At 64.6% G+C, this 24150-nt stretch overlaps 1 protein-coding gene across 6 annotated transcripts in view; it reads right to left on the bottom strand.

Annotated features, from left to right (window-relative positions):
- The window catches only part of BAIAP2 (BAR/IMD domain containing adaptor protein 2), a 62778-nt gene that overhangs the window by 20782 nt on the left and 17846 nt on the right, over positions 1–24150 (bottom strand). For 5 of the 6 annotated variants that reach the window (XR_006715225.1, XM_045489826.1, XM_045489828.1 and 2 more), the window contains exons 4-6: positions 3498–3559; positions 2686–2757; positions 1992–2129 (exon numbers count right to left, since the gene is read on the bottom strand). Coding sequence is in view for 4 of the 6 variants with exons in the window: in XM_045489826.1 (XP_045345782.1) it covers positions 1992–2129; positions 2686–2757; positions 3498–3559 (272 nt within the window). In the remaining 2 variants the exon portion in view is untranslated. Of the gene's footprint in view, positions 1–1991; positions 2130–2685; positions 2758–3497; positions 3560–20253; positions 20259–24150 lie in introns of those variants that run through there. The other variant, XM_045489830.1, reaches the window with a different exon arrangement.

The following is a 24150-nucleotide window of genomic DNA, read 5'->3' as shown; positions in this document are numbered from 1 at the left end:
CAGGAATTAAGCGCCGGGCGCAAGTAAGTGAGTCTGTGGCCGTGACATCCCCCCAGGCAGAACTCCTGGTGTCCTGGTTGGGGGTGCTGTGAACGGCAGCCTGGCCTGACCACAGCACCCAGCCCCTTGAGCCGGTCCTCGGAACACAGGGTGCGTGGGGCAGGCACCCTGGAAAACGGAGGCAGAGACAGCAGAAGTGGGGGGGGGGGGTGTGTCTCACTCTTCCTGGTGGGAAAAGTCATGGGCCCTTTCCCTGGGTGGGCCAGGACCTCAGCCCCCAGGCAAAAACCAACCCAAACAGGCTCAGCGCACAGCTGGGTTCCTCCCCAGGGAGGGGGGGAGGGGGTGGTTGGTGCCCCCAGGCTCCCTGTGGAGGAGGCGCAACCCACCCCCCCTCACCCCCTCCCCCCCCCACCACCCAGGCGCTGACACACCCTCCCTGTACCCTCCTGCTGCAGACCCTTGGAGGATCTCCGGGGCTCAGAGCCTCCACGAGGGCCGGACAGGGGAGTGCAGCACAGGCCACAGCATGGACGGGCTCCGACAGCCTTGTGTCGACCGCAAGAGGCCACGTGCAGAAGGCCACCCCCGGGTGACCCCGTTCCCGTGAGACGCCCAGACCTGACTGCTGGCTGTCTGGGGGAGGGGACAACTGCTGACGGGCAGGGCTTCGTTTCTGGGGTGCCGGAAATGCTCTAAAACGGGGGGTGGGGACAGCTGTACGGATACGCTCAACACCGCCTCACCGTCCACGTGCGGCGGTGGCTCCGCGCGTGAATCACTTCTCAACTAACCCAAAAGGAAAAAGGGCCGCGAGGAGAGGGGCGCGCAGGCTCCCGGTCCCCCCGCCCCTGCCCCCGGCCAGATGGCCTCAGGCTTTCTCTACCCCTCAGCCTCATACTGGTCCCCGACAGGGCTGGGCTGCAAGGGACCCAGCCAGACGGTCTCCGGTGGCAGCCCTACAGGTCGGTGACGGGCTACGGGCAAGCCTGAGACGGGAAAGGCAGGAAAGGCGCGCTGAGAGCAGCAGGAGGGCTGTCCCCGCCGCTGCCCTGCGACAGGGGCCTCCCCTCCCTCACGGGGCTGCGCCGCCTCGCACACAGGGCGACGGCTCTGCCCCACTGTTGCCCGGTCCGTGCTCCCCGCCAGGCGGGACCGCGTCGGGTAGCAGGTGGGCCTCTTGTCGGCACCATGCGCGGGGAGGGCGCGTGCTCCGCGTGCCCCACGGCCCACCAGTCAGTTCCTGCCTGCGGCCAAGACCCCGTGGGCACACAGGAGCCCCAGAGCAGGGGCGCGCAGCGCACCTCAGGGGTGCCGATTTGACAGCTGACACGAAGGGTGGGGCCCCGGGAGGTGAGGGGTTCATGCCCGTCCCCGTGGTGCTTCCCCTGAAGCAGCTGGGACGGGTTCTCCTGAGGCTTCCTTTGGACACGACGGCGTCCTGTTTTGTCTCCTCCTTATCCGAGTCGTGTGACCTCGGGGCTTGGGTATTCTGGGCCTGATCTGTGTCAACTGGCCGGGGGGTTCCGGCCCATCAGGTGTATTGGGCCCGTGCCCGTCACGGGCCGCGCTGTCCTAAATCCTAGCCCTGCTCAGGACACGATGCCTGCCGGGCCGGGCACAACAGTGAGGGAAGCCGCACCAGCGCCGGCCCCTCCCGTGCCATCTGCCTGTCGCGGCGGGGCTGCTGAGACGCTTGACCGGCCAGCGTCTGCCCGTGAGGGCTCCGGGCCCAGTCCTGGGGCCGGGCGGCCACAGGCCGATTAGACTGTCAGTCGGGGTCTGCCTCCGAGGCAGAGTCCAGAGGAACAGGGCAGGAAGCTGTCCCCGGGGTCTCTGCTCCTCTGGTGGCAAGCCTTCCGGTGCCCCACGGAGGAGGCGGGAGCAGGGCGGGGGCCGCAGGGCCACACTGGCCGCGTGCCAGCTCCAGGACGGGCAGTGCTCGCTGCCCTGAACCCACAGAGGCCGCCGCGGCCCCGGCCGGGCCCTACCTGCAGCTCCTTGTCCGAGTACTTCTGCGGATTCTTGCTGCCTTGGCTCTTCTTGCGAAGCTTCTTCAGCTCGGCCTGGCACTTGTCCAGCGCATCGCCCCTGCTCCTTTGCTCCGTCTGGTATTTCTTCAACGCAGCCTGCGGTTCGAGCACACGACACAGAGCAGGGACCCCATGAGTGGCCGGCCCTCCCCGCTCTCCGCAGGGCGGCCGCCACCCCAGCACCGAGGGACGGCGGGCCGAGAGGGGAGGGCGAGGCCAGGGCCTCGGGGGCCCTCTGCTCCCAGAGATGAAAACCGGGTCTCGCCTCGTGCCCTCCTGTGCCACCGAGAGCCAGAGCGTGAAGTCCTGTCACACACCCACCAGAGCCCGGCACATAATGCCCCGCGGCCGCGGCGGAGGGTGATGGCAGCACAGGCACCATCGGGGGGGACGATGGTGAAATTACGGCAGGTCAGGGAGTCTGTGCAGGCTCTGCGGGGTGGCAACACCGTGCCACTGTCCTTCCCCAAAGCAGCGAGCTGCGGGGGGCCAGCAGGACAGGCAGGTGTCCACCCCCCACCCCCCGCCCCCTGGGCCACGGAGGCCCGCGGGGACCCTGCTGGAAGGCCAGCCCCCAGCGAGCCGACAGCCTGCGCACGGGGCCGGGGGGACCAGCACGGGTGACCCGACAGGCGTGGGCAGAGCTACTTACACTCAGGTACCTGGAGTCCAACTCGACTTTCTGCTCCAGCTGTGTGAGCAGCTCGTTGTGGAAAGACTTCAGCTGCGGACGGACAGAACACGCGGCCGTCAGCACCACATGGGGCGCAGGCCGGGGCAGGAGGCAGGCAGGGAAGGGGGCAGGGAGCCTGGGAGAGGCGGACGGCCACCACAGCACCCGGGACACTGGCCGCCCCGAGGGGAAAGGGGCCTGTCTCATCCCTCAGCCGGTGACCCTGCACAGACAGGTGGGCCCAGAGGAGCCGGGAGGCTCCAGGACTGACAGCTGAACAGCGATCAGGATGTCAGACCATTCTGGTCTTTGATGGCCTCGGGACTCCGCTCCCAGTGGGGGGTGGGGGGGACAGGAACAGCTCCCTGTTGTCCCTGCCCGCTCTGGGGAGTTACTCACGCTGACGTGAGCCACGGGCTTGAATGCAAACTGGGAAAGGCCTGAGTGACCCCTCGCTTTAGACCCACTGGGTCCTGGATGGGCCTGTACGACCTGGGAGCATGTTGCTCCCCAGGCCCATCATGCATTGTGTCCCCACCTGGCCCCTGTGGGATCCTGTCTGACTTGGGCCCTGTGCCCCCGTGTCCTTCTGTATGTTCTTGGTCCCCACAGTGAGCCTCCTCCCCAGCATGTGACTTCCTGTCCTGGGCCTAAAGCACGTCTGCACCTTTCTGAGCGCGGCCACTATGCAATGTCCCCAGGTGGACGTGTGGCCATGGTGCACAGCCGGCTCTCCCCTTCACCTCTGACCGGCCTGTCTGCCCTTGACCCTCCCACCCTGGGGGTCTCACCATTTCTTCCAACTGATTTTGAATCTGCCTGTGGACTTCAGCCATCTGAAAGAGAACGTCTCCTGGAAAGGCAGGAGGGCAGAGAAGAGAGCAAAGTTAAGCACTCTGCGTGACAGGCCCTCCGCCCTGCACCCCTCTCGTGGCAGGGGACCAGGGTGCTGGAGGCGGGCACAGGCGTCTGGGCCCACAGGCAGAAGTGCGCCAGGGGCAGGAGAGAGGGCACCGTGTCTCCTGATGGCGCCAGCGAAGTGAGACAGAAGATTCTAGAATGACAAGGGAGGCCAGGCCTCGAGCACACAATCACCGGGTGACTTTGAGGGGTCACAGTCCCCAAGCGTCGGCACTGAGCCCAGGTTCACGACAGAGAAACAGGCCGCCTCAAGCCCACGAGCGAGCCCCGAGCACACGCGCCTCTCTTCCCGCATCTCGCTCTCACGCACAGCCCCCAACAACTGCCCGCCCCGCCCACTCTGGGCCCAGCTGCCACCAGGGCCAACAAACGTCTGCGTTACTTGGGGCAAACACGAGACCTGGCTGCAGGCCCCGGAGGTGAGGGTGCCCGAGGAGGCATGCGAGGTACACAGGCCTGGCTGACCTCACGAGGGCCTCTCTGGGGACAATCGGAGCATGTGGCACAGCTCTCCAAACACCTTTTCTGGAGCAGCGACGCTTCAGGGACACTGACGTGTCCTGGGCCCGTCTCCAGAGACACAGAGGAAACCGAACGTGGCAGCACAAAGGCACAGGCCGTCACCCAGAGGCTGTTTCCAGCCTGCATGTCAAGGACACGGCTCACTTCACCTGCAGGCAGGGCACACGCCGGGGCTCTGCAGGTTTCTGGGTGACCTGATATTAGCCCATACCCCAAACTCTCTCTCTCTCTCGGTAGCAATCGGCCGCGAGGCGCCTCCGACACCCCACTCGGCCCGCGCAGCTCCATGAAGGGGAAGGAGACAGGCCTCTGGGGACAGGGAGCTCAGCTGAGTGCTTCCTTCTCCCAAAGCTCCTGAAGGTTCCACACAGCTCCAACCTGAGGCGTGGTCACTGTGACCGACAGGTGCACAGCCCTGAGCGTTCCAGGCTGTGGCCATGGAGGGAGGGACGCCGTGCAGCTCAAGACACAACCAGGGTCAACAGGGCCCCAAAACCCGCCCCCAAGTCAGCGCCCACAGGACACAAGCTCTAGGCCGGAGACCATTCAGTGGCACCTCCCTCCCAAGACCCTCAGGGCTGCCCAGCTGCCCCCCAGCACTGGCACGAAGGACCCCCACCCAGGGCGGAGGGGAGAGCTGGGACGGGCAGCCAGGCTGCATTCACCTGAGCGGCCGGTCCTCCCCTGGAGGCCACTCGTGGAGCGAATACCGTCCCCGTGCTGTGGACATGCAGGGGGCCCGCTCTGCCCTCGAGGGTGGGCACTTCCGGCAAACCCCGTCCCTGAGGTGCCGCCCACACCAGCGAGCCCTCTGTACTCGTGCCTGAGACCCTTGGGGTCACGTGACCCAGAGGATCCTTTCGGGGGGCAGTCACGAGGGGAACCCTGGCCCCCAGCAAGGCCGGCCAGAGCGGAAAGCAGTTCCCGTGGCCTCAGTGAGAAGCCTCAACGGGGTCGTGCCGCCCACTGGACGCACGGAAGGCCTCACCGGGGTCGCCTTCCCTCCCAGAAGCACAGCGGGGTTCCGGGGAGACCTGCTTCTCCTGCTCACTGGCTGCTCCATGGGCTGCTGACACCACCCTGGCCTGAGGGCCACAGGGCACGCTGAGCACTGGCTGCGACCAGGAGCCGTACAGACAGACCCGCTGTTCAGCACAGACTGCCAGGCCCGGCTTGAGCAAGTGGGACCCCACCCTGCGGGGCCCTGAGCCTCGGCCGGAGCTCATTCACCCCGATTCTCAGGGCCACTGGATGCGTCCCCAGATGCCTGCTCGGCCCCAGACACGCAGACTTCTGCTGACTGACTCATCCGGCAGCCGGGACCCCGCTGTCCCACCACAGGCCCTGCAAGGCTGACCCAGCCCTCTTCCTCACCCAACCCTGAGCCCAACGGGTACAGAGACCCCCTCGTGCCTGCCAGCCTGGGGCCTGGCCTGTGGGAGCCCTGGGATGGAGGAGGGGCACCCTTGCCCCCGGAAGGGCCACTGCCACGGCCCTGGCGTGTGTGTGCCAGTGAGAGAGGGTGTGTGTGAGCCTGGGCCTCAGACCTGCATGCTGCCACGGCCCCACGGACACAGGAATCTCGGTGGCTGGGCTGTGAGCACGTGGCCCCCAGACCAGAGCTGTGTCCCACTGGGTCGTCTCTAGGACCCACAAGCTGGGAGGCAATGGAGGCAGACCCCAGAAGCTCCCAGCACGCAAACCACCTAATTCGACGCGACAAGTGCCACGGCGTGCCGGCACCACCACAGATGCCAGCACCAGAGCCACGGCATGGGCCATGCCCCGCAGGACCCAGAGGTCCTCAAGTTACTCCCGTTCCTGGTCTGACCTCGGGCCTGAGTGCGCTGTGGGACGTGGCAGGGCAGGGAGGGGCGGCCCTGGGGAGAAGGCCCTGCCTCCACCGAGGCTTTCTGTGGTCAGGTCGGAGCTGTGACCCCACGCGGCCAATGGCTGACCACATGCCAAGGGGCTGAGCTGACACCCCTGCAGGAGAGGTCGAGACACTACTCCCACCCAATCCCGACCCTGGGAGCCTGACGTGCTAGGGAATAGGCCAAGAGCCACAGGAGACGGAAGGTGACGTGAAGGCCCGGGTCCCCAGCGCTGGCTGGAAGGAAGCCACTGGGATGAACAGGAGCGCACGGGCCCCAGCCAGGGCAGCCCCGCGGAGGCGGCCAGGCTGCCGCCACCTGCCTAGTGCAGACCCGCGGCCCCACCGGCACCTGGGCATTGCCCTCCGTCCATGCACACCCGATCTGGTGTGCGTGGCAGGGACGTGTCCCAAACCCAGATCCACGGGCCCGGCCCCTGGGTGCTCAGAAGCAGTCCAGAACCCCAGAGGGGCAGCCCCACATTTGTTCCGCTTCTTTGTGCCTTGCATCTTTCTGGAAGTTTCCCAGAACGCCCCTCCCCCGAAGATCAGGAAAACATCTAGGATTTTCTTTGTGACGCAGGGGTCTTCCTGTGTTGGGGGCCTCGGACACACCTTTGGGCTCTCTGGCTGCGGGCATCTGGGACTTGGTTAAACGGAGGCCAAGGGGCGCAGCACCCACACAGCACGAGGCCTGGGGGGCATGGGGAGAGCCCCAGACCCAGCCTGCGGGCACCGCCCTCACCCACACCCCTCTGCCCCCACGGCCCCCTGGAGGGGCATCAAGTCCGGAAGGAAGACACGTGGCAAGCAGCCTGTCCACGTTCTCACGTGGTCCAGCGAAGTCTCCTGCCTAGGGCGGCGCCCACGGCATCGGCCAAGCTCTAGACCCTGGAATCAGAAGTCAACGTCAAGGTCACGTTGAAAGCACGTATTTCCCGGAGGGCCTGCACACCAGCTCACGAACAACTGACAGCAGTAAGCACCACGGTGAACGCCCGAGGCCGAGAACACCTACAGCCCTTGGGGGGCTCCTGCTGTGCGCCCCGCTGCAGACACGCTCAGAGGCGCCCCAGGGCCCGTGGCCGAGCTGCCGGTGCACGCGCTGGGGAACACGCAGCCAGTGCACACACGGCTCTGAGCTGCAGGCCCGTGGCTGCACAAACCAGCCCACACAGTCAATTTTTAAACTGCATTGTACACGCAGCTGCAGGAACGGGGCGGGGGCGGGGGGGGGGGGTTGGTGAACAGCCCCACCAGCCACTGGGCCCCTGGGGCACTGCCGGCCCCGAGGTGGCTGCAGGGCAGCCTCACCCCTGCCAGGAGGAGCCCAAACCTGAGGTGTCAGCACTAATGCTCACCTGTCCCCTTACCAGGTCCCAGAAGGCAAGCTGGTGCAGGTCCCTAGAGCCCCCCTCGCAGGAGCTGGGTCTGATTTGGGGGTTCCGCAACTCCCTCCACGCCATCTCCCACGCGCGAAGGACAGCATGGAGTGGGGACACCCTTCTGGGACCCGCTGCCCAGGAAAGAGGCGGCTGCAGACCTTCCCCGTGGAGTCCTCTGAGTGTAGGTGCACGGGGCCCTGGGAATCCACGTCTTGGGTTCACAGCACGGGTGAGTCCCAAACTCGAAAAACCGGGTTTAAAATAGCAGCTCTGACCCAACCTTGCCAGAGCAAACAGTGGAAGAGTGGGACAGCTCAGCACCGAGCACCACTGCCTGACGAACCGCCAGGGCTCCAAAGCGTCAACAGAAGGGGTGGCAGGCGGCAGGTGCCCACGCCCGAGGCGCAACGGGAGGGGGGAGGGCGGCCGGGCCGCACCCGGGGCCAGTGAGTCAGCAAAGCCTGGAGCCTGGTGGCCGGCTTGGAGCGGAGGGGCCACATTGGCTCAAGGAGTCCCAGGTGGGGAGGAGGGTCTGGAGCGAGGAAGGGGCGAGGGCCTTCAGGAGCAAGGACAAGAGAAGGGGCGAGCCACACACGGGGGCCACGCTTCATGCGGGACCAAAGGTGTCTAAAGCGCAGGTGTCTGAGGGGAAGCCACGCCCTCTGCAGCCCTCACACCAAGTGTTTGCCTTGCTGGTCACACAGCCAGCTGAGCAGTGAGTCACCTGTGGCTGAACCCCCTCGGCTCGGAGTTCGAACACGTCAAGTCTTTTCAGGGACCTCAAACGTCTCCAGGTGAAGAGTGGAGCTCGGTACCCACAGCAACGCCCCTCCCCCAGGGGGACAGCCAGCACATGCACACATGTGCGTGCGTGCACAGGAAAACATGCGTGTACAGGCACGTGCACACGCAAGGCACACACGAACACACGCAGGTGCACGCACACGGGACAGCACAGCCCACCGTGGGGGGGGGGGGGGGACGTGCAGGGGATGTTTGGCTGGACTCAAGCCGGTTTTGTCTCCTGTCGCTAACTCTCATGTGGACGGCGGCGGGACAGGCGGGACCGACCGTGACCCGGGAGCCTGGGCATCTTGTAGGCAGGTTCATGTGCCACCGAAGATGGGCTGGGGGCTCTGGAACCGCAGGGTGCTGGCCCAGCCCTGGGGTGACAGGGACACAAGAGACTCTCCAGCCTTGCAGTGGGGACCCGGCCCCCAATAAGGACACTGGGCCAGGGCCCTGAGCCCCCGGGACCCGGCCCCCAACGAGGACACGGTGCGGGAGCCCGGGCCTGTGAGCCCCCGAGAGGCAGCCGCGTTAAGTATATTCGCTGCGTTGAGTGACCCTCACCCCGAACTCCAGAACAGACCATCCCCACAGAGGCAATTCTGTCCCCACACACTCCCTCCCCTCCAGCCTCCGACAAGCATCGGTCCTCTTGTCCTTACGGATCTCCCTGCCGGGACGTGGCGCGTAAGAGGAGTCGGACGCATGGACGCCGCCCCCCGTGGCTTCTTCGCTGAGCTTCATCCAGCTGCGGCGTGTCAACCCCTCAGGCCTCTCGTGGAGGAACGCTGCCCCAGCACGGGGATCGAAGGCTTGTCGTTCCTCAGGCCGGACACGTGGAGGCCACCGCCCGGGGCAGGTGCCAGCAGCGCGGCCGTGACGCTCTGCCCTCACCCCGACAGCCCCGAACTCCGCCGATACGCCACTGGCGTTCACGACACACGCTGAGGTTTTCCCATCTGCGGTAGCACGACTGCCCCCCGACCGGCGGAGACAAGCAGAGCCGGGTTCCAGCAGCCAGAGCCGCCACTTGTGGGGGCCGGGGGCTCGGGACCCCAGAGGGAGCCCGCGTCAGTGGCCCTGCTCCGGACTGGCGCCAGCGGCTGGGAACGTGAAGCAGGGACGCTACCGACGAAGCCGCGCATCCTAACAGGAGCTGAGCATCCAGCAGGTCAGAGCCGCGCAGGAGGGCAGGGGAGGGCGGAGGCTGTCCTTGGGGAAGCCCCTGCCACCGCCGGCCGCCCAGCAGGATGGCGAGCGCAGGGAACGCCAGAACCCAGTCGCTACTGTTACCACGCGTTTCACCCCGCGCTCCGGAACTTCTGCCGGACCTCCACGACTCTGCACGGGCCCCGGCAAGAACCTCGGCGCTGGGGGCCTGGGTGGCCCCACACAGCGTCAGGTGCCAGCCACCAAGGAGTGAAAAAGGCAGGAGCGAGAGGCCGCAGCAGCCCAGGGGGAGCCCAGAGGGACCCAGCAGTGCGCGGCTGGACACGCGGGAGGTCCAGCTGACGGGCCCTCACCAGGGAGGACAGCCAGGCAGGGCAGATGCGCGGCACGAGAGCAGGACTACGGCTCCCAAGAGGGCCCTGGCACTCGAGGTGAGGACAGGACACAGGAAGGAGTGCCCTGCTGGTGCGTGGCCGTGTCCCGCGAGCAGATGACAGAAGAATCAGCCTCCCAGGACGCTCTCGGAACCTCCAGAGTGACAGCATGGAGGGGTGGGCCGCCCTAACCACACCGAGCGGGACTCGGCCAGCGGCTTCATACACATCCGGGGACACAGGACCACACCGGTGACCTCACGGAACCCGGGAAACCTTCAAAGGTTTCCCCAAGCGGGGCTCTTTGGGAAAAGAGAAAAGATTCCAGAAAACTCAGAAAATTAGGCGTACCCGAGTGTTTGAAATTACGAACTCCACAAGTTGCAGGCTGGTATGCTGACACGAGAACCATCACCCGGTGGAGGAGGCCGCTCCCAGCCTGGGGCCGCTGCTCACACCTTCGTCCTCTGCGGCCAGGGCCCCATGACTGCAGCGAGCACCTGCTGCAGGTGAGACAACTAACAGAGGCCATCGGTGTGGCACCTGTGCCCCCTCCCGGAGGCCGCCAGGACGGCGGGGGCCGCTTGGCACGCTCACAGAAGGCCAAGAAAGTCAGCGGGGCTGGCAGCAGACAGGGACCCGGCCTCGGGGTTCCAAGGATCCTGGGGGCCACCACGTGGCACAGAGGCCACAGCCAGGGCTGGCAGCCGGCAGCAGGGAGACCTGTCCCGCAGCTTCTCGGACCCCAGGACCGGCACAGGCGCAGAGCCGCCTCCTGTGGGAAGCGGCAGCACCGGCCAGGCCCCTACAGCAGCGATGCCCGGCACCCAGGACTCCTCTGTGGGCCGGGAGGAGGCCTGGGGGCACGTCAGAGGCGGGTTCTACAGCCGCACCCAGAAGTTTCCCCTGACGGCCCTGGGTAAACACAGTGGGAGCCGCTGGTAGATCAAAAGAGCCGCGAGCCACGGCTTCAGAGTCCCTTCTTCCGTGGCTTAGAGCACAACACACGCTCCCTCAGCCGGATCTCCCAGACCTTCAGAAGACTGCAAGAGTAACAATGCAAATACCAGTTCGCCACCACCTGGGTCCCCGCGTCCTCGACGTTTGGCCGTGTTTGCTTTAACTCTCTGCTCCTGACGCATACGCACACGCACGCACGCACATACCCCTTCTGCAGAACCGCTTGGGATTTAGCAGCAAGCGTCGGGACGTGGCCCCAGCCTGCATGCTGAGAACAGGGCCCGGTGCCACGGCAGCACACCCCTGCCCCCACGAGGAAAGCCACCACCGACACAGACTCTCCACAGGACAGCGCGCAGAGTGCATTCAGAACTTCTCCCCACCTGCGACCGCACGCTAAGCTCTGGCTGGCTCTGGTTTCTCTCGGGGACTCAGCGCTCTGTGTATCCAAAGGCTGCTTCAAGCACTCGGAACCCAGTGTCCTAACCGGGCTTGGAGACAGGTTCCAGGAAGGAGCGTGGAGGGGTGCCCAGACTTGCGTCTTCCTCCTTGGGCACTGGGGTCTTTGGATCCACGGGGAGCCCCCCACGCGTTCACGACACGGACGTTTGTAAAGATTCAGGCTGGGTTTTTGTTTCTTTTCTTTTTTGCAGAAGATACGAAGTGTTCTTATAATCCTCAAATGACAAGGAGCTGAGCGGCAGTGTGAGTCTGGCAGATTGCAACAAACACAGGCCGGGGAGGGGGCCCGGGGCTCGCTCATGCATGCGAGGCTGGGGCGGGCGCCAGAGTCCGCTGAGCGCGCCTCCGGGGCCCTCCCGCCGGTTCCTAATCCCCAAGGAGTGAGGACGCCATTTCACAAGGATGAGTTAACACCCCATTGAGGCTTAAAAAAGAACAGTTTCTGCCAGCGCTCCACAGGCCCGAGGAGGCGGCTGGGGGACAGCTCCCGCAAAGCCAGACAGTGGCCCGTGCCGACCCCACGGTGAAAGGGAGCAAGGCTGCCACCAGGGGACAGGGCTGGGTGCCCCGTGGAGGGCCAGGTGAGCATCACCTCCAAACTGACAGGTCTGGAGGTGGGGACGCTCGTAGAACCTGACCCAAGAAACGGGGAGGAAGCTGGGGACCTCCGGTGGAGATGGCCCAGGAGGGCAGTTTCTGTCTTTATCTTAATCCCACTCGGTTATCACCCAGCGTGACAGCTTCAGGCGTACCATACGGTGACGCAATTCCCTCCGCTGCTCGCCACGACAGGTGCGCCCCTCACCACCCATCGCCGGTCCCCCCCCCCCCCGCCCCCGTCCGCCACCTCCCTGGTAACCATCAGCGTGCTCTCTGCAGTGAAGAGTCTGGCCCTGATTTGTCTCTTTTTTCCCCTTTGTTCATCTGTTTTTTGTTAAATTCCACATATCAGTGAAACCACATGGTATCTGTCTTTCTCCGACTGGCTTATTTCACTCGGTATCATACTCTCTAGCTCCATACACGCCGTTGCAAATGGCAGGATCTCATTCTTCTTTATGGCTGAGTAATATCCCATTGTATACACACGTTTTCTTCATCTGTTCGTCTATCGACGGACACTGGGGCTTCTCCCATAGCCTGGCTATCGCTGATAATGCATTTAACACCGAGTACATGAATCCCTTTGAATTAGCGTTTCTTGTATTCTTTGGGTAGATATCCAGCGGCGTGATTACTGGATCGCTAAGACAGTTCCATTTTTAACTTTCTGAGGAAACTCAAGGAAGGCAGCTTCAATCTCTGAGGCACAGGCTGGCTGCGGCCTGACTTGGGGGAGGGGGAGAGGATCAGACACCCACCGGGCCTCTAAAACCCACTGCCACACACGGCGGGACTGAGCCCCAGGGGCAGAGACCAGCTTCTGCTGTGTGGCCTGTCTACAGAGCAGGGGGTGCTCACCAGGGAGGGCCACCTACGGGGTGACCGACCCTCACAGAGAAGGAGGCTGTGGGGGAAGGGCTCCAGGACAGCCTTTCCCGGGCTGAACTAATTTTCTCACGGTTAACAAGCACGGATGTGTGTACCTGGTGTTGTGATTAAATCAGTAGGGCCGTGCATCTCATGATCAGGGGGACTGGGCTGGGCAATCGACGGACTCCGCCAGCAACAGCGACAATGACCACGAGGAACGTGGGCACAGCACTGCCTCGATACCAGCAGCCCCTCCACACACACCCCTCCCTGCTTAGGCAGGATGGTGGTGGTTGAAACAGTTAAGGAAATAGGGGAAGAGACGGGAAAAGCCCCAGCAGGGGGACAACACTCAGTCTCCCTGTGGAACCACGCCTTCGCCTGCGGGAAGCCGCCACCCCCTCAGGGTCAAGGGGTGGGCACCACAGGCGCCCCCTAACCTCCCACCCCTGCCACCCTTCCCCCTCAGTGACAAAGTCAGGCCTGGCTGGGGATCCCGAGCACCAGACAGCTTCCTTGCCGGCCTGCCTGCGCCTTTCCCACAGTGGGGACTGGCCGCCGGTCTGGTCTCCGGTCTCTGATCCCGGCTGCTACAAACTTCACATGGCCCTGTGGACGCGAGGAGCTGCGCGAGGGGCAGCCACCCACAAAGGAGTGGTGTCGGCAGGAGCCAGGGGAGCTGACGCCACAACAGGGGTTGTCTTCAGCAGTGCTGTGACTGGGTGGGGACGAAGACGAGACCAGGTGCCTGGCCCACTGGCCCTTAGGGAAGATCAGCACTCAGACCAGGCTGGGTGCTCACAGGAAGCACTCAGCTTCTCGGAGGGGGACATCCCGTGGTGAAAGGTCCTCACATATGAGCCCTGGGTCACCGGGGGCCCGAGTCGGGCCCCATCTCCTGTGAGGGTCTCCCTGTGGCTGCCCCAAGCCCTCTATTCAAATCCCATACCTCCTAACCTGCACCAGGGAACAGTCAAGCCCGTGACACCAGCCCCAGCTAGACTAAGCCCGGACAGAGCCCCAGGAGCAGCCAGGACTGGTGCTGGGGAGGGTCCTGCACACACTCGCCACCCCCTCCCAGGGTGCAGGAGGCCGGCCAGACAAGGTCTGGGAGCAGACGTGTGCCACCCGCCCGGCCCTTCCCCCACCCCAAGCTCAAGTGGTTGATGTTCCTCCCTCCCAGCAGTTAAGTCCTGTTGGGGGGGTGGGGGGGTGGGGGGGGCACCAGGCCCTGGCAGAGCTGGATGTGACCATGTTGCAAAGGCAGGAAGGCCCCAGGGCTATAGGCTGTGCCCTCAGAGCCAAGGCCCTTCCAGGACCCTAGGGACACAGCCACCAGGACTCTTTGAGGCAGGGGTCGGGGTGGCCCAGGTAGGATCCGGAGCAGAATGTGGTGCCATCCGAGGCCATGCTGATGAATCAGCACAGGTGTCATGTGAAGCCAGAGGGACCCCGAGACATGACTGCAGGAGTATGCGCTCTGATCAGGAGAGGTCTGGTCAGGCCAGAGCCACCAGGGTCTCACTGGAGGGGCCTGAGGGAGCCTGAGGCCAGGGAGGGGTGAGGGCAAGGGCTGTGGTGCGCCCTCAGGGTGGGAGCCCTCGGGAGAAGGGAGTGTTTGTTATTCAACCGGCACGCCAGTGGAACCCTGTGGAACCTGTGATTCAGCCAGTCTCTCTTGGGGGTCTGGGACCCAGAGCCCAGGGGAAGACCACGGCAGCCACAGGCCTGCCAGGAGCCCCAACCCTGCTGGGGCTCTGCTACTCGGCATCCAGCCCTGGAGGAGCAGAGCGGAGACCCACCCGGCGAGGACTCTGCAGCCTGGGGCGCTGTGCGCACCGTGGTGGAGCGGGATTCGGGATTCACCAATGCTCTCTGCCTCCTCCCGGCAGAGCCCCGCACCAGGCGAGTCCTCAGAGCCCCAGACAGTGCCAGAGGGTACACAGGAGGGACGTGAGCTCCGTCTGGTTTTTCTGGAGCTGGACAGACCTGGTGGGAGGGCTGCTCCGGTGCTGCTCGGAGATCACGGCGTCCCTTGTGGTCGGTCACTGGTGGCCACCAAGGACACCGAGAGCTCATGTCTCTGGTGTCTGTCATTTCAGGAGGGGCCCAGAGCCAAGGGGTCAGCTGCTCAAACTTGGCTGTGAACGCACACCACCTTCTGGAACCTTCTGAAGCAAATATCCATAATGCTCAATTATTCTGGTGGCTTCCAGAGCGGAAGGCGCCTCCAAGAGCTAATTAGCATATGCCTGAACAAGGCACAAATATAGAGCTCTCTTAAGGGGAAGACAGCACAGGGGCTGAGGGGGCGTTGCACCGTCAGGGCCACCGGACGCGGTGCTCAGACGTCGCCAAGGGGACCCTGCCCCCGGGAGGAGCTGCCAACACCACCCTCTCCACTGGCCTCGAAGCCACCAGCTCCTCCCTGGGAGAAGCGGGTTCTTCTCCCGCCCACAAAAAAGGCAGAAATGGAAAGCGGCTGATTTGGGGGGTGGGGGGGATCCAGGAGACAAATCGATGGCTGTGTTGCCATGGCGATGACAGCAGCCGGCGATCCTCACCGATGCGCTCTTCTGAGGCACAGTGAGAGCGCGGGGCCCTTTCGTGTCGATGCCGCGTCAACCGTCCACGCCTGGGCACCGGCCCTTCACGGCAGAGGCAGAGGTGAGGCCAACCACACTCGGCCCCCGCCCTATGCGCCCCCAACCGGACCTGTTCCGGGTCAGATCCTAGGCTGGCATCAGCCGCACCTGGGAGTCTGTTCGGACCTTAGAGTCTCAAGCCCGCCCCCGGCCTCCTGCTGCCAAATAAATCTGTGCTCGGACACGGTCCTCAGGTGTGTCCCACGGGTACACGGTGGGCACTGGGGTCCCTAGGACATCTGTCCAGGATGGCAGGGGTGCTGCCTCAAGGTGCCTGCCGAGACTGGAGCACACGAGTGTGTGAACCCTGGGTGGCGCGGAGCTGGGCACGGGGCTTGGCAGGGGCACCGACTCCATCTGACCGCTTCTCCCCCGGGGACCCCATGGTGTGAGCACAGGGAGACGCAGCCCCTGCGGGGAGGCAGAGGGGACAGTATCCCCGCGCGCTCCCCTCCCCCCACCTCACACGTCCACCAGGGCGCATCTCCGGCAGGCTCACCGCCCGCCAGCCTCGTCTTTCACTCTGCCTGGTATGACTTTGCCAGGAGACACTCGGTGTGAACACAGCGGGGGTTTCTGCCTACGTTTCTACCCCAAGGAGATGCCAGTGACCAAAGTCAGAGAGGGAGCAAACCCCGACACGGGGCGACAGGGGGCCACCTAGACCTTGTCAGGAGTAGGCAGAGCGGGGCCCAGCAGCCACACAGGCCCCGGCCCTGGCCCGGAGCAACGTGAGTCTGTGCCCCCAGCTGCGGGGAGGCTCTGCTGCTCGGCTCCTTCCCAAGCGCCGAGGACCCTCCACCAGGCGCGACTTTCCAGGAACCTGCCCATTGTGCTCCCTGCCTAACTGTCCAAGTGGACATCGGCTCTGCCAGGACAGGTTCCTCAGCACCAACTTGCTCGAACTCTCGCAAGACAGAAGCAGGGACAGAGGTCACCTGGAGAGGACCGGTCACTGGAGTACCAGGTTGCCACGGTCAGAGTGTCACACCGCCTGTGACATGCCTACCCTCCTCCTGCGCCAGCCCTGGGCCGCCACGTGGACACCGGCCGCCGCTCGAGGGAAAGGGAGGGGCTGCTGTCCTCAGACGCTCTCAGTGGGGCACTGCCACCATACCAGGCACAGTGCAGTCTGCCTGCCGCGCCTCAATTCGGGGGTGACGGGGGGGGGGGGTCACGGGCCGGGGACCTTGCAGCCACGCTGGCCATAGTGGGGAAGCTCTGGGCCCCAGGGCCGGCCTGGGCGTGCCACCGCAGGGGAGGGTGGGGTGTACCGGGCCCCAGCAAGCCTCTTGCCAAATGCCGGGATGCGGGACAGGTCAGACGCTCCCTCTCAGAGCAGGAACAAGCTGCCAGCAGAGGCCCCGGGCCAGGTCCCGACAGGCTGTGCCCAGCCCCACGTCAGCGCAGGAGTCCGGCCGCAGGCTCCACTTCCCGCTTTCCAAGCAGGGACCCTGGAAACCAGGCGACGGGCCCGGAGGTCCCCAGCCCGTCCTCAGGACGAGATCCAGCCGAGACTGCCGTCCCCCGTTGGCCTTCCTGCCCCAGGGGACACGGCAGGTCCAGCTAACATTTACCGACGTCTCCTGATGAGGGCTGATCTGGCCCACACCACTCCCGTGAGGGCGGGTTAAGCTGCTACTCTGGAGGCCCCGGCGGGAGAGCTGCTTAGTTGGCCCAGGGGCCCTGAGGGGGGCCCCACACCGTCCCGGCCCTGCTGTGTTCAGTCCTGAGGCCTCGGCTGCCACACTGGGCCGAGCAGACGCAACCCACGACAGCTCCCAGGCTGGCTTCGAGCCTTAGTGACCATGGGCAGGACAGGGAGTCCACAGAGATCTGTGTGTCAGGCCCTGGCAGGTCCACTCGGCCAAGGAAGAGCGGGAAAGAGCGGCCTTATCTTTGGGGTCCAGCGACTGCCTCTGTCTAGGGGCGCCCCCACCTCCATGTGCTGTTGGGGGAGCCTTGGTGTCACCGGCTGGGAAGGGGTCCTATTCCAGGCTGGGGCGGGTGGCGTGGGGGCTCGGAGTCAGGCCCCTTGGGTGTGAGATGGGTCTGGCTGAGGCCTGCAAGTGGTGGGAGGGTTTAGCAAGGGCACTTTCTACTGTCGGGGTCTGACAGCAGGTGGCACGTCAGACTGAGCGCAGTCACGTGCCTGAGAGAGGACCTCCTTGGACAGGTGCAGGGGCCGCGGGAGGGGCGGCGATGCTCACTGAGAGAACAGGAGCCCGAGCAGGTGGGCGGCCCAGGGCAGCGTCTCAGAATGACCTCTGCCAACAGAAGCCCTCCAGCCATAGTCTCCAAGTCCCTGGGGTCACAGAGTCAAGGGCATTCCCCTCTGCTGGGCCCTGCATTCCAGCCACACCGCACTCGCACGCACTCGGGAACAGGCACCCGTGCCTCTGGGCCCTCTGAGCCTGAGGCCAAGCCGGACAAAAGCCGGCTGTGCGGGCGGGGCCGAGAAGCAGCACCAAAGCCCACAGCGGGGTCTCCAGAGGCGGGCATGGGGAAGCTGGCCTGAGCGGTTCACTCTGCGGCCACGCGTGGAGCGCAGCCAAACGGCAGGGGAGTGCTCAGGTCACACCTCCCTTAATCCAGTGACTCAGGGGCCAAAGCAGGCCGGGTTTCAGGCCGCCTCCCAGCAGCAAGCATCCCGCAGCCAGGCCGCGCCCAGCACAGAGCTCCCGCTGCCCTGGGGCGGGTTCGGTGTGGGCAGACGGGCCCTGCAAGAACACACACGCCCGGATCACAAACAAGCGGCCTCTTCAAAGGCAGAGAACAGAGAGAGAACGGCTGTTCACACGGATGAGGCCCCAGAGGAGGCCGTGGACGGGGCGGGGCGGGCTCGGCACGAAGCCTGGTCTCGCGCTGGGGAAACGGAGGCTCGGCAGAGGCTGCGCCCCGCGCCCCATGACTGCTGCTTCCCTTTAAGTAGTGTCACCTTCCAGAAAAGTCTAGAACCCTCCAGAAAGCCAGGAAAGGCCGAGGGCAGGCGACGTGACCGTCTTCTGCCTGAGTGATTGCAGCACAAAAGGCCTGAGTCACCGCACACACGTACCAGGAGCCCGGGCACACCGGGACTCCGGCCCCCATGTCCCACTCCCTACCTGGGCTCAGCCCAGCCCCTGCCACACCGTGGCCCTGGAGAGAAGAGCCGGGGGTGTGCCTGCGGCCTCGTCCAAGTACACAGCACCCAGGCACTGCTGTCAGTGAGCCGACTGGACAGCACCCTCCCCTGCACAGAAACCCAGGGCAGCGGCTGGCACCCCAGGAGCCAACGCTGCAGAGGACAGCACGCACAACTGCACACTGTGACCCGGGGCCGAGGCCCACTCTCTAGTGGCCATGACAGTGGCACAGAAGGCCCAGGAGCCAGCCGCTCCACGCCTGGGCAGGGGACACATGTGCTGTGAGCCCCATGCATGTGCCTGTGGCATACAGGGAGGCGGGCAGACAGGAGAAACGAGGCAAAGTCAGAGACGACCGGGCAGAGTGGCCGCAGGGCAGACGAGACGGCCCCCGGGGTTCCTTCCACTGACCTTCCCGCTTTTCTGCGAACGGAAACGTCCAGTCGCTTAAAGCTTAAAACAGTGGAGAGTGTGGAAGGGCCCCGGCCACCGCCTGAGTCCCCTGGGCTCGGTCCTGCTTGGGGCTGGCACTTGAGTGGAGCCCGCACCCGCTCAGCCGTGAAACCACTGTCCTCACTTGGAGCAAGGCGAACCTGACCCACCACAGAGCCCACGTGGGAGTTCTGGAAATGCCCACGGCTCGCTGCGGTGCTCCCACGCCAAGCTGATGTCACTTCTGACGGCTCGAGGTCAGGCGGGGTCAGGGAGGCTGTTCCAAGGGGCTCAGACGGACGGGGACACAGGCGGAAGGGCGGCAGTCATGCTGGGAGCCAGCAGGTTCCTGGGGCAAGCACGCGGTCGGGTTGCCCTTCCGTGGGCCGCACACGGGACGGGCTTGCAGCCTCGGGCCCAGGCTGGACACGCCTCGCCCTGAACAAGCACAGCAACCATGAGGGCGGGCGGAGGCGCAGAGCAGGGTGTGGGAAGAGCCGCCCCTCCCCCGGGCACACGCGGACCAGTGGTGCCCCCCCGAGCGCCCTGTGGTGGGGCGGGAGGTGGCGCTGGGGCCCGCCTCAGCAGAGACGTGGGGGCCCTGCACACGGCCAGGCGCAGGCGGCTGCTGGCGAGCAGGTTAGAAGGGCAGTCCCCGTGTTCCCCAGCCGCTTGCTGTATCAAAGCGAAGCCCTGCGAGTCTCTTCCCTGCGGGGCAGGGGAGAGGTCAGAGCGGAACAGAGAGGGTCCCCTCCGTGAGGCCTGGACCTCGCGGCACAGGGACCGGCAGGACCAAAGCGGAGAGGCCGCCCGCCTCCTGCACACGGAGAGAGGAGGGCCCGGGGGCAGCCTGGCCGCGGGCAGTGCCTCCCGAGAGCACAGGGGACCGCCACGGGGCCGCGGCTCCCGCTCAGGAGTGGAAAACCACACACGGGAAGCCTCTCGGCGCTCACGACTTCCGGTTCAGCCCGGAGCAGCACCGTGGGGCTAACGTGTAGGCGTGTGCTGCTCAAGACCCTCACGCCGGGTGGGAAGCAGGTGCAGGGCTCTGCGGGGGACGGCAGGGCCATCAGGACACGAAAGGGAGCGGCCAGGGTCTCTGCCTCTGCGCACCTGGCCATGCCTGACCCTACAGCTCCCAGGGGCCACGGCGGCAGACCCAGGCAGGGAGGCAGCAGCCAGAGGACAGGCGACGCCCCACTGTGCCGGGGCGTCTGGACGATGTGTCTGCAAACCACCTCTGGTCAAAAGGCGGTGGCAGCCTTCCCAGCACCTGGGCTGGGGCACCACGGGGCACTCGCCCCCCGAGGCCGGTTCCTTCCCAGGACAGAGGCTCACACCTCTTCCCTCCCATCCTGGGGGGGAAAGGTCTGCTGGGAGGAAATGATCGCAAAACAGCAAGCCCCCAGGGGCTACAGACGGAAGAGGAGCAGGAAATCAATCTCCACACCAAACAAAGGGACAGAGAAGGCCACCACGTGGTGACGAGGTTCGGCTCCTCAGGAAGACGTGACCGCACAGCGTGCAGCTTACACGCTCACGGACACACTGCGCGACCACAGAAAGCCAGAACCAGGCGGAGACACCCACAGCCCATTGTCCTCGGGCCACGGTGCACGGCTCCTCTGTTTACTGATCAGTCGAGGAAACCATCAAGACCAGGAGCCCCGCGCCTGGAATGGGACAAGGAACCCCATGTCTGGAATCCGGGAACAGGCGTTCTCCTCAAACGCGCACGCACACACGCACACACGCACACACACTCACGCACGGCCACATGCTCCACAGAACAGCTTGGACTCGGGGCCAGCCGGGAATACGTGTGGGCCCCTCACATCGGGGTCCTGACCAGCCTGCAGGGAGGGGTGCGGAGCCCATACAGATGACCCCCCCGAGGGGCTGGCAGGCTTATGGGACCGAGGAACTGAGGAACCGTTGCCTCGGCCAGTGACCTCAACACCTAAAACCCCAATGACAGGGTTCCACAGGAGCAGTGGCCAAAATAAGCCACCGAACTCCTGTCCCTGCACACTTGGCCACGAGCAAAGGACTCCAACTGTGACATTTCTGCCACGCAGAACAGACGCAAGGTGCTCAGAAGGGCCCAGAAGACCTTGCCTTTTTCAGCAAGTCGCTGCGTGGGACAGGTCCAGGCCGGGCATCCCCCTGGGCTGCATCACCTGCCCCTGGCACGCAGGCCCCTTGGACACCACAAGTCATACCAAGGTGGAAACGGTCGCCTGTTGGCCTCCTTGGAGCTGTGACTTGCCCCTCCCCCACCCAAGAGCCAGGTTGGCCAAGCTGGCCAGTGGCTGCGGCTTCTGGCCCAGGGGTCGGGGCGGCCTGCAGGGCTCCTGCCCACGTGGAAGGTGGCCTGGGAGCCTCGCTCACATGGGAGCCCCACCAAAACTCTCAGAAGCCTCACAAGCCAGGCGTGAGCCACTTGCTTACTCCTGTCCCCAAGGAAGACCACAAGTTGGCAGGGAGAGCCCACGGCCACCTGCAGAGCAGCCCTGGCACCACGTCAGAGGCGCCACCGTGGAGGACACCATGCGGCGGGGCTCAGCATCACGGTCCTGTGGACGTTACGCGTCCAGAGCAGCAAAACCCACGGGGAATAACCCTACTGCCGACGGGGAGAATGGAGAAATCCATGGAATGTTCTCCAGTAGCAACAGCAAACGCACCAGCTGTGGGGACGGCAGGGATAGATGCTCACAAGGCACAAGCCCGTCCCGCAGCACCAGGCCCCGCCCCCAGCAGCCTCGCCACCTCCCCCCCCCAGCGCCCCGTCGCCCCTCGCGTCTGTCCTCGGCCCCTGCCAGGGCCCCCTCCGTTCCTCCACATCTGGTCGCGGCCTCAACACTGGCCCGTGGTCACCCCGCTCGTGGCCCCGGAGGCCGACACCTAGCCCGTGATGCGGGATGCTCAGCTCTCCAGCCCCGCCTGGGCCCTCCACGCGCACACAGACGGGGCATGAGATCTGCCACCACACGCAAACATCTTAGAAGCTTCCAGGAGGAGAAAAACAAAAAAGTTCACGCACAGCTAAAAATCAGCATCCGAGCAACATGGAAGAAGGCAACACTGGGGTCAGAGGACGGTGGGCGGGGCCTCCTGACCCTGAGGGAGTCTGGAAGACCGAATCCCACCCAGAACTCCAGGTCAGCCAGGCCTTCTGCCAAGTGGAGGGACAGCTGCAGACAGACAAAGCGCCAGGTATTTTCCCACTTAACGTGCTGATGAAGCATTTTTATGAAAGGACAACGTGCTGACCGATGGAGAAACAGGACCCAGAAAACTCAGTCCCCAGTCCCGGGGATGGAAAGGGGACGCCTTGGGGTGCCTGGGTGGCTTAGTCAGTTGGGCGTCTGACTATGGCTCAGGTCATGATCTCGTGGTTTGTGGGCTCGAGCCCCATGTCGGGCTCTGTGCTGACAGCTCAGAGCCTGGAGCCTGCCTCAGATTCTGTGTCTCCCTCTCTCTCTACCCCTCCTCTGCTCATGCTCTCTCTCTGTCTCAAAAATAAACGTTAAAAAAATTTTTGTAATTAAAAAAATAAAAAATTTTTTTAAGTGTACTCATTTGTCTTTGGAAGAGAGATCAAGTGAAGGAGAGGACAGAGAGATGACAAAGGAGAGAGAGAATTCCAAGCAGACTCTGCACCATCAACACAGAGCCCGACACAGGGCTCGAGCTCGTGTACCGTGAGATCACAACCTGCTGAAACCAAGAGTCAGACGCTCAAAGCACTGAGCCCCCCAGGCGCCCCCCAGAAGTGGCTGAGGAGTCTGGAGCAGCGTCTGGGGGACTGGGAACAAACCAGCACGAGCACCCTGAGAATAGAGCAAATGGAAAAACAAAGCCGTCAAAACAAAAATCACCACCAGAGTCACAATAACGGTAAGAAAAACCCATAAGCCTTACGGTTCAAGGAAAACAAACAACCGGTTGGACTTCATTAAAATGAAACGCTGTTGGGGTGCGTGGGGGGCTCAGTCGGTTGAACGTCCAACTCTTGATTTCGGCTCAGGTCACGATCTCACGGTCTGTGGGATCGAGCCCCACACTGGGCTCTGCGATGACAGCGTGGAGGTTCGCAGCCCCTCTCTGTCCCTCCCCGGCTTGCTCTCTCTTTTTCTCAAAGGAAACAAACTTGAAAACGAGCTCCCGTTCTTCGACAAACAGGATCACAGAACCGACAGGCGAACGAGATGGCGAGAAAACACGTGCAAGACGGTGCCCGACACGGCTCGTCCAGAGTACGCGGAGAATTTGTACGACATGATTACAGGACAGAAAACTGACGAAGAGACAGGAAGCCGTGAACGCACACTTGGCCAAGGAAGAGAAGCGAGCACGTGAGAAGGTGCTCGAGACGCTGGCTGGTCAGGAAGATGCCTGAATGTGGGTCACCGGGAGGCTGCAGGGCCGTCCTCCCCCGACCTGCTCCTGCCTCCGCCGCACAAGGCCGCCCAGCTGCTCAGCGGGCCCGTGGCAGGGCAGCGCCCAGGACCTGGCCAGCAGGGATTCTGGACCGTCGCTGCGGTTTCGCGCAAGCCCACCCCTCGCCCTGGGGCCACACACGTGGTTTCCCGCGGGCAGACATCTGTCCGTGAGTGTGACCACAGACAGTAAACACACCAGGGCCCCCAGCACACGTGTCCCCAGGGCCATTGCGTGACTACCTATAACAATAAAATGCCCCCGTCGCAGGCAGGAGCCTGCGCGCAAACACACGTGGCTCACGCACGACATGGACGTCCCAGGGGGTCGGGGGCCCAGATGGTGGCTGTAGGAGCTGCAGCCTGGAGACCCGGCAGCGCCAGGCAGGCCCACGTGTGGCCTCTGGGCCCACGAGCACAGAGGCGTCATCGCAGGGGCGTCCGGGCCTCCCCTGCCGGGTGTCCTGCACACTAAGCAGCAAGGCCGCACCCGCAGGCCTGACCCCCTGAGCACCTCTCAGTCCCTGCACGCTCCCCCAGGCCTGCAGGGGCAGGTCGGCCCTGTGCCCACGGAGGCCAGACAGCTTCCCTCCGGGGCTGGGAGCAGCCCAGCTTCTCGGATGCGGACGAAGGCCCGCCAGCGTGAGGGGTCTGGCCCCGGTCGGCACGCATTCCACCCGGCATGTCGCCCCCTGCCCCTGCTTCCCCCACCCCCGGCCCTGGAAAGCGCCATAGCTCTGAGCTGTGTCTCGACACACAGCTGCACTTTCACACTGGCTTCGTGCAAAATCTGGGCACCGGGCGCTCCTGGCAGGCCTGCGGGGGACCCGGCCAGCTGGGCACAGGCCTCCGTTTCCTCCAACACAGG

Source organism: Leopardus geoffroyi, chromosome E1 (assembly GCF_018350155.1).
Source record: "Leopardus geoffroyi isolate Oge1 chromosome E1, O.geoffroyi_Oge1_pat1.0, whole genome shotgun sequence".
Taxonomy (NCBI): domain Eukaryota; kingdom Metazoa; phylum Chordata; class Mammalia; order Carnivora; family Felidae; genus Leopardus; species Leopardus geoffroyi.
The sequence above is the reverse complement of the archived record's forward strand: the minus strand, read 5'-3'. Positions and strand labels throughout refer to the sequence as shown.